At 36.6% G+C, this 13,068-nt stretch overlaps 2 protein-coding genes across 2 annotated transcripts; both read left to right on the plus strand.

Moving 5' to 3' along the window:
• Positions 1-359: 359 nt before the first annotated feature.
• LOC113029524 (LRRN4 C-terminal-like protein) lies at positions 360-2,139 on the plus strand. Its single transcript, XM_026180410.2, has 2 exons — positions 360-497; positions 1,087-2,139. The coding sequence occupies exon 2, from the start codon at positions 1,089-1,091 to the stop codon at positions 1,881-1,883; it is 795 nt and encodes a 264-aa protein (XP_026036195.2). The 5' UTR covers positions 360-497; positions 1,087-1,088; the 3' UTR covers positions 1,884-2,139.
• Positions 2,140-2,345: 206 nt separating this feature from the next.
• On the plus strand, positions 2,346-5,071 carry LOC113029529 (thiosulfate:glutathione sulfurtransferase-like). The gene is made up of 4 exons (XM_026180423.2): positions 2,346-2,536; positions 4,165-4,293; positions 4,514-4,676; positions 4,899-5,071. Exons 1-4 carry the CDS (start codon positions 2,524-2,526, stop codon positions 4,951-4,953), a joined length of 360 nt encoding a protein of 119 aa, XP_026036208.1. The 5' UTR covers positions 2,346-2,523; the 3' UTR covers positions 4,954-5,071.
• The last annotated feature ends 7,997 nt before the right edge of the window (positions 5,072-13,068 follow it).

A 13,068-nucleotide genomic window follows, 5' to 3' on the forward strand; every position in this document is an offset into this window, starting at 1 on the left:
CACGCATATCTCAGCTGAAAGTTTTTTTAATAAAGTCAAGGTCTTCGCAAAGTAATTAAGATTTTTTTGTCCTTAAAGATTAAAAATGTTGTGAAACATAAAAGGTACTTTGCCCGCTTTAGCACATTAAAGGATAAGAACAAAATGAGGCCTCATTCATTTCTCTCCAGCATCTCACAATGGGGGCTACAAGAGGTGGAAGGGGTCTTTAATAAATACACATCTGAGCTTAAAAAAATCTGTGCAAACTGCAAGGTCACGGATGGCCAGTTAGAAAGCTTGCTAAATAAAAAGAAAATTGTAGTGCACGAAGGGAAAAAAAGAGTAAAAAGAGGGGGTGGGGGGAGGCCATGAAGGCAGAGAATGATGAGGGGTGTAGATGAGGAGGAGAGAGTCAGAGAAAAAGCTTTGACTGAGAACAGTTGAGAGCACAAGTGAGAGCAGCCATAGTGGAAACAAAGTACTTCAGACTTGAGACGCCCACCAGCATTGAGCAGGTACTGTAGACCCATTTCAGTATTTTCTTTTTTTCACTTTATAGCTCCATGTTTTACTTTTAGAGGTTTAGTCATAAATATTATCTTTTAACTGCATTACAAATATTCTCTGAGTTTTATAATTAATTTTATAAACTGACCAGACTGAAAATCAGTCAGCTTTTTGTCTGTTTTGGGTTCCCACAGAAGTCCCCTGGCTTTCTTCCAAGTACAAATGTGTTTGCAGGACTGGACATTGCAGATGTATGAGTATACTCAAGAGCATTCATGAGCTGTAAACTTAGGCAAACTACATCCCAGTGCCTCGAATCCAGCCAAAGAACTTTCTTTTGTGTGTCACCACACTTTTGTCTTTCTCTCTTTTGATACAGTGAAATGCCAAAACAGAGAGCAAATGTTAAAGTCTCACTGTCATCCTTGGTACCGCTGCAGAGCCTCTTTGCTTTTTTCATTAATCAGAAATTACAACCAAATTCAGTAACAAGTTCTGAAAGATATTAGACAGGAATATTTTAAATATATCAATCAGTATGTTTATAGTTGTAAAGTGACCAGTGACCATATTTATTCTTTTCATTTCTTTTCACAGAGATGACCTCATTTTGCAGGAACCTGGTGGCACTTGTCTTTCTTGTCTTGCCTCCCATGCATTCCCATTTCTTCACCAATGCTGCGTCTGCTTCCCCACCCATCACTCGTCCACAGATCATACACATGACTGACATGGGCTCAGAAGGCCAGGATGATTATGACTTTAATAAGGAGGAATATGACACAACCACAGCTTCTCCTAGGATGGTGTCCTTCCCAAAGATGGACCTAGAACCTCTGCTCTGCGAGTACGACCCCTGCTCGGAGAACCAGGTTCCCTGTGCTGCACTTTCAGAGCAAATTGGGTGCCTCTGCCCTGGGATGAGTGGAGCTAATGTGCCTCCTCATCCACCACGTATCCAAGCGCTGGTGCCAGTCAGTGCGGGGAGTGACAGAGGGGAAATACAGGTGCAGTGTTGTGCTCCATCTTCAGTGGTATCTGAGTACAGAATAGTCATCGAGGGAAGGGACAGTGAAGTCCCAAAGTTTGGGGATGCGTCACGGCGGGGTTTGGTCAGATCTTTGGAAGTGGGAACTAAAGTGTGTGTGGTGGCAGTGAACAACGCAGGAAGCAGAGATCCTTCAGAGTTTTCATGTAAGCGGTATGAATGTCGTCAATCTCCTGTCCTCACAGTGATGGCCTGGATTATAGGAGGTTTATTCGCTCTCCCTTTACTGGTTGTTATAGGGACTCTGATCTGTGGGACATATCAGAAGTTTCGAAAAGGAAAGAGAGACTCTACTGATGAACTTACTAAAGTACAGTTTGAACACTGCAGTGCTGTAGTGGTGTAATCAGTGACTGTAGAATTTAAATGTTATTTCAATTCCCTCAAAGAAAGTGTAAATGCGATTATAACAATGTACATGTAAAATGTAACGAGAACAAATAGTTTATAATGCTATTTTGCAGTCACCATGATTTTATTTGCTGGCAAATTAACCTCTGTAGATTGTTTATTTTTTAATATATCAGAAACAGAATGTAAAGTAAATATTATTTTTAGGAGACTGATTGATTGTTTTTGTAATAAAATGGTTTAAATAGGAACTATGTTTGTGTCAACTTGATCTTTTTTGCGACCATTAAAAGGTTTGTGCTCACTGCATATGATCCTTTATGCATATCACACTCGTAATTTTACTCGCACAAAACACTTAAACGTAAAATATTTAAACCACATACTTTACTCTGTGAAAAAATATTCAACATATGCATTTATTTAAATACCCTTTACTTCCTTTTATTTTGAAGAGTGACAAATTGATTTGTTTGGCTAAGCGATGAAGCCTCGCCGACTAAGCCCCGCCCTTCAACGGTATGCGAGCCAATGAGACAGCACCAAACAAATGTATCAGGAAGAAGATCCAGTATTGTTATACCGTTTGTGATTGTCGATGACTTTCATATTTCTAATTTTATCCAACAACCAGTATGGCGAACACAGGTGAGTCTTTTTAAGCCCACTCTTACAGATACGGTTAACGTATGTGAACTATAGAAGGCTACTGTCTGAATTTGTTGAATGAACTGAAACATGTCAAACGTAATGAGTAAAAGACGACTATTTTTAATTGTGACAACCCAAAACTACAGCAGCTTAAGAAGTATTACCGTGTTTTCATAAAAAAAATTTTTTATATGTTTTCATACATTTTGGGGTCACTTTGGTGAACTGTTTCCATAGGCTGTATTTCTCTTTCTAATATTTACAGAAAGGAAAAATTGTAGCATGACTCAGCAAACAGTAAAGAGGCACCAGTCTCCTTGAGGACTGTACTCGGTTACTCGAGCAACAAACAACAAACTGATAATTATCTGCATACCATAACCTGTTGCATCAGTCCAGTGTACCTTTAGTCATATCTTACAGTCTAACACTCTTCACACGATCTGATAAAAGCAAGTACGCCTGCCTTTATGGAAAATCTGCCTGTAAGGAATGTACTATGAAAGTGGAGTTTGATGTCAAGTTCTGCTTTTAGGGAGTCTTTAAAGGTTTTTTTTTTTCCTGCTTGAACTAGAAGCCAAATTGAGAAACTAATTACAATATGTGGCAGCTTAGTCTGGCGTGTTCTTCTTTTGATATCTGAACTCAATACTCTGTTTATGTCACGGCCTTTTATGTTCCAAACACCAAAAAAGTCCAAGAAAAGGTGGGTGGCAACGGGAGGTTTGTTTTAGAACACACTTCTGACTTCATTGTTTAAAATTAAATGGCATTTATTTCGTGGAAAATTATTAACAAAAATCAACCAAATAAATTCTTAAAACTTAAAATTAAATTAAAGTTAACTTAAATTGCTTTAACAACTTCAAAAGTGGTCAAAAAAACCTTTTTTTTTAAACCCTCCTGACATTTGACTAACAAAAAACATCTTTACCACACCCCTCCAGGGTGCTCTTAATCCCTTGATTAATGGGAGGGTCCATAAGCTAATAAACCAATCACTTTCCAAAAACTTTTCCAAAAATAAAATTAATTACGAATTTACATAACAAAAACTAGGTCTGCATATTCTTACAACTTTAAAGAAAAAGAAAAATTCAACCTGCTGTTACATTACCATTCGAATGTAGCAGCAGAACTGCAGGCAATGTTTCTGCAATCTTCTATTTTCCAAATTCGCTGCCATGTGATTGGCTGATTAAGTATTTCAGAGGATAAACAGCTGAGCAGGTGTACCTAACAAAATAGCATGGGCATGTACATGTAATTATGATGTACAGGTTGTTGTAGCACTAACAACAGAGCCAAGATAGTGTTTGGATCACTACATGACGCTCTACATATGTCATGTTAGCATTGATATCTGTGCGGTTAGCATTGGTACATCCTTCCTTGTCAGTGTGTTTGCATGGACCTTTTTGGGCAGTTAGAGCAGGTGTCATATTTCATCTGACCCTTCACATGAACAGCAATTTGTTTTCTTTGACGAGGATCATCAATAATGCATTCTTGTGTCAGGATGATTTGTGACATGAAACCTGTATTTGAGGAGTAATTGGTGTAGTTTTATTTAATCTGATGAAAGGTTATCATACTGTTTCTTGTGTTTCCTCCTATGTTTTCAGGTACCAAGGAAATTTCCTATGAGGAATTGAAGGCTCTTGTGGGAAAGAGCCCGAATCTCATTCTGATTGATGTCCGCAGTGAAGAGGAGGTGGCAAAAGGACATATTCCAGGATCCATTAATATTCCACGTCTGTCAAGTTTGTTTTATTTAGCATTTTGCGCATATATATATATATATATATATATATATATATATATATATATATATATATATGTATGTATAATATATACACACACACACAAAGATCTTTTGCATGTGTGCTGTGGTGAATGTGGTTTATCAGGTTCTGGCAGTTATGTACTTGTTGTTCATGTTTTCTATCTTTGTCTCTTTTTTCATTCCTCCAGTTAATACAGTAGAGGGCGCTCTTAAAATGAATCCAGACGAATTCAAGGTTAGGTACGGAGTAACAAAGCCACTGCTGGATGCACCAGAGCTGGTTTTTCACTGCCAGATTGGCAAGCGAGGGGCAATGGCTACCACCAAGGCTCATCAGCTAGGATACGTGAAGTAAATAAGTCACTACCTATACAACAAAATACACATATATACATACATACATGCATACACAAGGCCCAACAAAAACTCCAAGTGTCCTTTAATTATACAAAGTCAAGTTCTTTTTTATGAAGACATTTTTTTCATATTATTGAAAAAGTGCTGCTTTTTACTGCATTTACTTGACGTAATGAAGACAGTTTTCATCTTTTATGTCTCTGTTCTCTGTTTCAGTGCACGTAATTATGCTGGTGCATACAGCGAGTGGTCGAAGAAAGAAGGAAAATGATGCTAAAGGAGAGTTTCATATTTATTTATGAAAACAGGAAGAATAAAATAAATATTGGTATTTTTCAGACTGTACACTGAATTTTATATTAATGAATAAATACATATAAATAAATAAACTTTTGTGTCATGCTGTAAGACCATGAAAATATTGGAAGTTCATAAAACATGTGACAACATCCTTGATATTCCTGAGGTATTTTAACAATCACTAGTTTGCTCAAGGTTTATAAAGGAGCTCTAGCTTTTTTCTAGTGAAGCAGTGTGACATCTTTTTAAATGTTTTACACGTGTGAATTTAGAGTGCATAGCTCAAAAAGACCTAACAAGTCTCTGATTCTTAGCTTTGTACCACACAACTTCTTGTAGTGTATGAAATTAATGTGCATGGACATTAAAAAGTGTCGAAATGATGCCTTCTCTTCCCCCTCTTACTGCTTTCACACTGGTAATAATGAAGTCTCATATTTGTTCCAGCAGCAGCGTTAGAGCTATAACACTTCCCACATCACGACCTTAACTTTCTTTGTGATTGTGGGACCTAACTAGGAATTTTTACTCCCTTATTAAAATAAAAAAGAAAGAAGGAAACATAAGTTATATATGTAAGCTGTAAACTGTCGGTTAAATTTTGTAAAATTTGTTGTTTATATCAAAAAAACAAAAGTATTTAAAAAATGTAGTTTGTATAGTATTTCTACCTTATTTTCTCAAATTTTTTACCTTGGTACATTTAAATTTTGAGATAATAACCAATAATTTATAAGTTACAGATGACAATAAATGTTTATTTTATCTCATTTTACTTTATCATTTCTTTTTTTTAGTGGCAGAAAAATATTTATTTTTCCAAACATAAGTGATTGGAAAAGAAAAGGTGGGGAAAAGAAGAAAGATTTAATAATGAGCATTCACCACTAAGAGGAGCTACAACTCGGTGTAAAGGTCTCAAAGCGGAAACCATCGGTACAAATGTTTATGCTGTTGGCTACTATCCAGACAGTGTAAATGAGAGGTTCCCACATTGCCTTTTGGTAGTTTTGAGATGTTTTGATAATAATCTCTCAGCCACTACTACATGATTCACAGTCTGGTATTTTCAAGAATTCTGCTCCTCATCAGGCATGTGAGGGTGTCCCAGCACCTCCTGGCAAATATTAAAGGATATGTATGTCAATCAGCCACTGAAAAATATATAATAAATACCACCAATCATAAGTCTGTGTCATTTCCAGTGTTATGTTTTTTCTTCTATTTAATTACATTCCATTTTATATTCTTTCATTTTTAATAGTGAATAAAGTGTCTCGCAGTGTGATCAACAGACTTGCAAACAGGAGCCAGGCTGCAGAAGAAAAAAAGTGCTTTTCACATTTCTCATAGCAACATCTGGCAGATTATCAGAATCAACAAGCTGCTCTATTGGTAGTAATGATGACAGCGAAAGCATGTTTGCTATTTTTACTATCCTTGATTTATTATCATTTATTAATTTATTATACAGGTAAAAGTTTCATCGCGATTAAAAGTTCCAATCCAGGTATTCAGCACAGACTAATGAACACAAACCACATATGTAATGCAGATCATTACAAGAGCAGCTTTAAAAATATAGTCACACTGACCAAGAGACCTATTCTCTTGCTCCAATAAGATGAACTTAAAGTCTCCCCTGTCGTAATCACTACAGCTCCTTCTGTAGATTATTCCAAGAAACAGGGACCCAGGTCTTTCCAAGTAAATTTTAATTTGCACATTCTGTTCTATAGTGATACCTAAATACTTGGATTTGCATCCATTTAACACTAGCTAAAGTTAAATAAGACTTAATAACATCATAGGAAGACTGCAGAAATTCAAGCATTTGTACTACTGATGGAGATGAACAATAGATAATTGTTTCATGCGCATTAAAATCGAGTGCAGTGTTTGATAAATTATCACAAAGGTTATTTGTATGCCATGATATGCCACAAATATCCTGGACATAATAATGTTTAGGTCCCCTGATAAAGAGTAAGGTGCAGTTTTTTCTTTGCCTGCTTTAATGGTATTTTTTAAATGTACATTTTACATCTATACAGTTCTTATTAAACTTTATTGCTATGGATTCTCTGTTATCAGCACATTTTATGTTGAGATTTCACATCATGTGACACATTTGTTGATATGTTCAAAGAAAATATGCAGTTTATTAGTTTGCATCATTAAAAGGCCAAAAAGGTTCTCTTTCCCTTTTCTGAGAACAATTAAGACTTTAATAATCAAAAAAAAAGAGGAAACGTGTTTGGAGCAACTCTTCTTTGGGTATGGTCCAAAAATATTAAAAGTTTGTGAAGTGACTCGTTTCATTGCTTCCTTTATTAAATCCCTTAGCACATTACACACTGGGAGCATCTTTTATGAAATGAGAGGAGACAAAGTAGTCCCATATATCACTGAAATAAATCTTTCAATTATTCATGAACCACAATAGTTTACATTTTCAACAACAGGCTGTTATATGCATAGCTGAACTCTGATCATCAAACTTGCTGATGGATGAATTTTTTCCACAAACACATATTTATATTAGTGCTGTAAATCTAGATTATGAGTTCTATTAATTCATCAAGGTGAGTTCAAGGTTCTTTATAATTATTTTTTTTATTGTTTAGGTCTATTGCCTTTAGGATAATGATTGGTTAGGTTTTACTTTGATTGAGCTGGGAGTGATGGATGGGGGTAATTTCATTTCACTTCTTTTACTTTAGTTATCATGGATATCTTAAACAAAGAGGAGGAAATGAGGTAGACTAGATCACATCGTCAGTTCATTTCAGCAATACTGAGTATTCTACTAAGAGCAGCACAAATTAGCAGTTCACCCAGTGAGTGTGCAAGAGGGAGGGGGTGATATAGGTCTACTAACCAAAATAATACACAACAAGGTAAGTTAGATCAATGAGAAGAGTCTGAACGACATCAAACAATATTTCAGATAGGAAGGATATCTCTTCTAATAGAAATTACTGGGCACTGTGAGAGGGGTCATGAGGAATGAGACTGGAGAACAGGATTTATCCAGAGGAGAGCTGTGTTAGTGCAAATTATCATCATTAATATTACAAAGAACAGTAATTATTTATCATCAGATTGGATCTTTTTTGTTTTGCATTCAGACATTAATCATACATGTTCACATAGTACAAAACAAAAGCCGCATTTGACAGTTAAATAAAGAAACATCACTCATTGTGTGCGCACTGCTGAGAAAAAGGGAGCCCGGTTCAGTTAGTTTCTAGTTTGTTTCATGAAAGTACCAGTATTATTGGGAAACAGACATAATTGGGCTTGACTCAACTTTCAGCCATCCATCCAACGTTCCAATCACCTACTGATTCTGATAACATCTCCGCCTCTCATTTCAAATTAAAAAACACTGCTAGAAGGACAGAACCACAACAGGCTTTCACCTGGCCTATCTATCTTAAATCCAGTAGCCTTTTAATGCTAAAAGAAGGCTTTGTGCTGCAACAAACTCTAAATCTGGCCCTCTTTGTTTCTTCTTCTTTAAAATTCCGACCTTTGAAGGTAAAACCGTTGTCTTTTACATGACCTGCATATAACAAGAAGTTAACAACATGTTGTGAATTAAGATGCTCGTTTTGCATTTCATTGTAGTTTTGACACTGCAGGCATCTTGAATTACATTGTTAAGGAGACTAGTTTGGATTCTCATTGCATCACTCTTCTCTTTATCTGAGTCTTCATGACATATTGACCTTGTTGACATTTTTATCAAGGCCAAGGAAAGGCGGGTAGGATGAAGAAAACGCGAAGGACTTTTAGAATGTAACCTCAGTTTTATGTAGGAAACAGGTGTGGCTGACAGGTCTTATCGGAAACATGCATGTTGGAACTTGGCTAATGGCTTTTAAAAGGGGCTCTGTGCTAAAATACTTTCCCTTCCCTCTAGCACGCTCTCATCTGCTGGGGAGAAGAGTGGCTGGTTTGGGTTTTGTTTGCTTTTGGTAAACTTCCTTTCCTTCAGATACATTCATCATATACCTGCTTTCTACTGACAGCAATTCCACATGTCTACGAGCTTAATTTAATAAAATACATGCTTGTTTATTTAAGCCCCCTGTCTGTCTGGTGTCTGTATTTTGTCTGAGATTTGATCCGATTCATGACACATAAATAATTAATAAAATACGCATAGGTATTGTAAGTTCTTTGGGGAATCAAATTAATAACAATACTAATTTTTTTATTTGTATAGCACCATTCAAAATTGAAAAAAGTTATTTACAGAGGGAAAAAAATTAAAAGGTTCATATAAGCCTACATGAAAGTAAAAAAAATAAAAAATAGAGCGTAAAATTTTACACACATTCAAGTTTTTTAAGAGAGAGGGAAAAAAAGGGAAAGGGAAAAAGAAAATAGAAATAAAGCCCTCTGTGTGATTTAAAAGGCCAATAAAACAAAACAAATCCAATTCAAATTTATAATTCACTCTATTGTGGCCAGATTTAGGAATGTGGGACCTCATCATCACATAGTACTGCTACATTACACTTCTGTTTCCAATTATCCTCTGGAGGATCACTGGGACTTCACGCTGACTGGGACTGCATTCTAGTTCCACGGCTATTTTAAGCTGAAAGTAGCGGTTCACACAACATCACAGAGTCTGGTAATAACCCTACCACGAGATTCCTTTTGAGTGAAGTGGGAGGTCAAAGGTGATTGGGATTTAGCCAATAGCAGTGCTTCCTGTTTAAACAGAAATAGCTTAAATCCTCAGAGACGTATGGACTATGAGAGGGACTGGAGAATGAGTTTGATTAAGTCGCGCCAAATCAATCAGAAACTGAATACGTGAATGGGAAACTAAAGGGATGTTATTTTGATTCAATAAACATATGTTAGAGGAGATTCCCTATTTAATGAATAATTGTTGTTTTACTCAGGAAAATAATAAATAAAATAATTCCATATCAGTAGGGATTTTTTTTAACCACTACTACACCACAAGTTTAAACCATGGAGTTGTCTATGTGGTCATGGCTGTGTGTAACATACAGCAACGTGATCAAACATGTAGGAGGGAAAGAAAGGGGAATGTGCACAGGCAGGCAACTCACTATCTCAAGTAATGTGACTCAATCTTTATGGCTTCCTTTATTCCTCAGGGACCTCTGAACCACAGTTTCTATGAAAAATTTAAAAAAAAAAAACAGTCTGGCCTAAAACTGACCGCGGAAAGTAATTTAAAAAGAAAAAGCTTGGCCTCCTTAGTGATGATCTCCACCTTTAACAAAACTGCTGACCTTATCAGTACATAAGGGCATGTTAGAAAAACCAGTGAAGACAAAACAGTGACTATATCAGCTATCAGCTCAGTCTGTGCATAGTTTTCCTTCAGCCACCTGCGTTTGCTTGGTTTTACCTGAGAGAAAAAGCTGAATAAGGAAGTCAAGCCATTCATCCAGGAATTACTCACCTCCCAACGATCACAAGATTTACTGAACATAGTCAGTCACTGACTCTATGCTGTATACTTTTTTGCCTGTAAGTAGTTGTTCCAGAGTTGACAATGAACATGAAAAAAACAGGCAATAAATTTAATCTTTAAAAAAAAATTGGCTGATCGGCTGTAGCGTGTTAAAAATAGCAGATACTTGCTTCCATTTCTGTTCTGTCGATTCCGCTTTCCATATTTGACGAAGAGAGGAGCTCCTTCTTTATCTGACGTAATCCTACCCTCACAAGTGTGACCTCACACACACAAATAGCATACAAGCTGATGGAAGGGTCTCTGTGTTGGAGTCTGTCTAGATGTATCGTTGGCTGAGTCGTCGCTTGCAGACCTTTGAAAAAATCTTTATTGTAAGCCACTGTTTCTGTATGTTTCTTTTAATCTGACACTGTGTTCATGCAGAGTGAAATTCTTTGGCTCTCTTTATTGTTAGTGTCATAAAACACGATCTTGCTTATTTTAAAATTTAAAAAAAACAATGGAGCAAAATGCCCACGCTGAGCTGGATGAAGCAAGAAAAAACTTACTGCTGTGCTGAAAATGTGAGAGTATTTCTGTAATGAGAGAAGAATCGTTATCACAGATCCTGGACTGTCCTCAAGGATTGACTGGATGTTGAAATGAATGACTTCAACTTGATGAACCACAGAAACCTGTACCAGACAGTTTCAGGGAAACTGTTGATACTTAGCAATTTCTGACGTGGCAAACGGGGGGGGGGGTCAGACAGGGGAAGAAATGGTGGTTTCACGTAGCCAAAACAACGTGAAGACAGAATATACATATGGGGGACAACTTAAGGAGACCTTTCTAAATATGCTCTTTCCTACTGAATTTACAGTAGCTCTTCCTGAATTTTCTACTCAGTTATGACACATAAATGATACATGTTATATTCATGCTTGGTTGACTGACTAAACACAGGAGTGCAAGGAGAAAAGCTACGCTGCCTTGTTCAGAGACATAATCTGCATTTATTGCTAATGAGCAATAAATCAAGTCATTTTAAAACCAGGTCTTAGCACTTGGCTTTGAAGAACCGCTGAAATAGTTCTTCAGTGTCTTAAATAACCCCAGGATCAGCAGTCATGTAACCACTGAAAAGCTTTGCTAACTTTTTCCCCAAATAAGATATTAAGAACCGGAAGTTCTCCCAGTATCAAGATTGTCCCTTAAAATGTCTTTGGATAAACATTAAAATACAGCTGTGACAGCAGGGAACGTTTCACAGGTCTTCATTCAAAAATTAAAGTACTCGGAAATGGAAAGTTTTCCATTTTGACATGACTAACACGATTACAGTTAATCCCGAGGACGTGAATGCGTTCATCAAATGTTTGCTTCATCCAGTAAGCACTGAGATACTACTTAAGGGTAATACCACGAATATCAAGTGACCAAAGATGTGGAATAGATGACATTTCAGAAATAATCGATATCTGACGACTCCTGGGAACGTTCATTAGGTCTAAACTGAGAAGTCATATCTGTTTCACTTGACCTGTTTGAAAGTCTGAACTTTTCAATTCAGCTTTTTAATCCTTCATCGCAGCCTTTGAACAAGGCTGTGCTGGGGAGAAAAGAACATTTGGATTCAATATTTCTTCTGCATGATAATAAAACCAAGATGTGCAACACTGTTTCATTTCCCACAACAGGCACAACCACTTGTGAAGCGCCTCTGCTCTTCTCTGAAAATGTGTTACAGAATTTCCTAACTGATGACTCAGCTAGACTCCTTTTTAACAAGCACATAGAGAGTCAAGGTCTTAAATGTGATAGTGAAGAATTTTTAAAGGTAATTAGGAGAAAGACTGTAGATGTTATGAAAGATGAAAGGCTACACCTCACTTTCAACCCTTTAGAGCTATGCGGGTCTAAATCTAAGTTTTTGTGCACAGCATACCTTTTCCCAGTGTGGATTCATATTATGTTATTTTGTGTATTCTTAAAGCTCCAACTTCAGCTTCTTCTTTTTGAGAGTTAAAGTTATAAGCAACCTGGCCCAGTAACTATGTTGTTCCACTTTGAATGACTGCATGTTTAGGTTCTTTTCTATTGTATTTTTATCTGGACAGATTTATAGCTTTCTTCAATCGTTTTGCCCTCATATGTAAACTCATACTCACTAAAACCTTAACAGATTTGCCTTCAAATCTTCTCATATTTAAACGAAATAATCATTCTAAGAAAATTCAAAGGCAGTTATGACTTTTTAAACACACTGTATACTTTTTGTTTTACACACAAAGAAGCCAATCATCATCCTCCCAAACAAAGAACTGTAATGTTGTATAAAACACTCAGCGTGACTCTACTGACTAAAAACGGCCAAAGATCTTAGGAATTGTTTCTGAAATGAAGGATCCAGAGATGTCAGTGATATGAGTTGAGTGAATCTTTAACGATAAAAGGAGGCTCCTGCGCTGGTACTTTTCCTCTATTCTGTGCCACAGTGGCATTTGGAACAAGAAAGAAAAAATGTGTACTCTGCCAGCTTTATCCCATAAAAGGGTAAAAACAAAACAAACCTCCATCGTTTCTCTCCAATGTCTCACAATGAGGGGTTACAAGAGATGCAGGACAACTTTA

The sequence above is a fragment of the Astatotilapia calliptera genome, chromosome 2 (genome assembly GCF_964374335.1).
Source record: "Astatotilapia calliptera chromosome 2, fAstCal68.1, whole genome shotgun sequence".
Lineage (NCBI taxonomy): Eukaryota > Metazoa > Chordata > Actinopteri > Cichliformes > Cichlidae > Astatotilapia > Astatotilapia calliptera.

What these genes read in the sequence shown, in the direction of transcription:
- LOC113029529 (XM_026180423.2), top strand. An exon ending in AGGATCCATTAATATTCCAC is followed by an intron (nt 4,294 to 4,513) that starts GTCTGTCAAGTT and finishes TCATTCCTCCAG; the next exon opens with TTAATACAGTAGAGGGCGCT. An exon ending in CATCAGCTAGGATACGTGAA is followed by an intron (nt 4,677 to 4,898) that starts GTAAATAAGTCA and finishes TCTCTGTTTCAG; the next exon opens with TGCACGTAATTATGCTGGTG.
- LOC113029524 (XM_026180410.2), top strand. Translation starts at nt 1,089, where the DNA reads ATGACCTCATTTTGCAGGAACCTGGTGGCACTTGTCTTTCTTGTCTTG.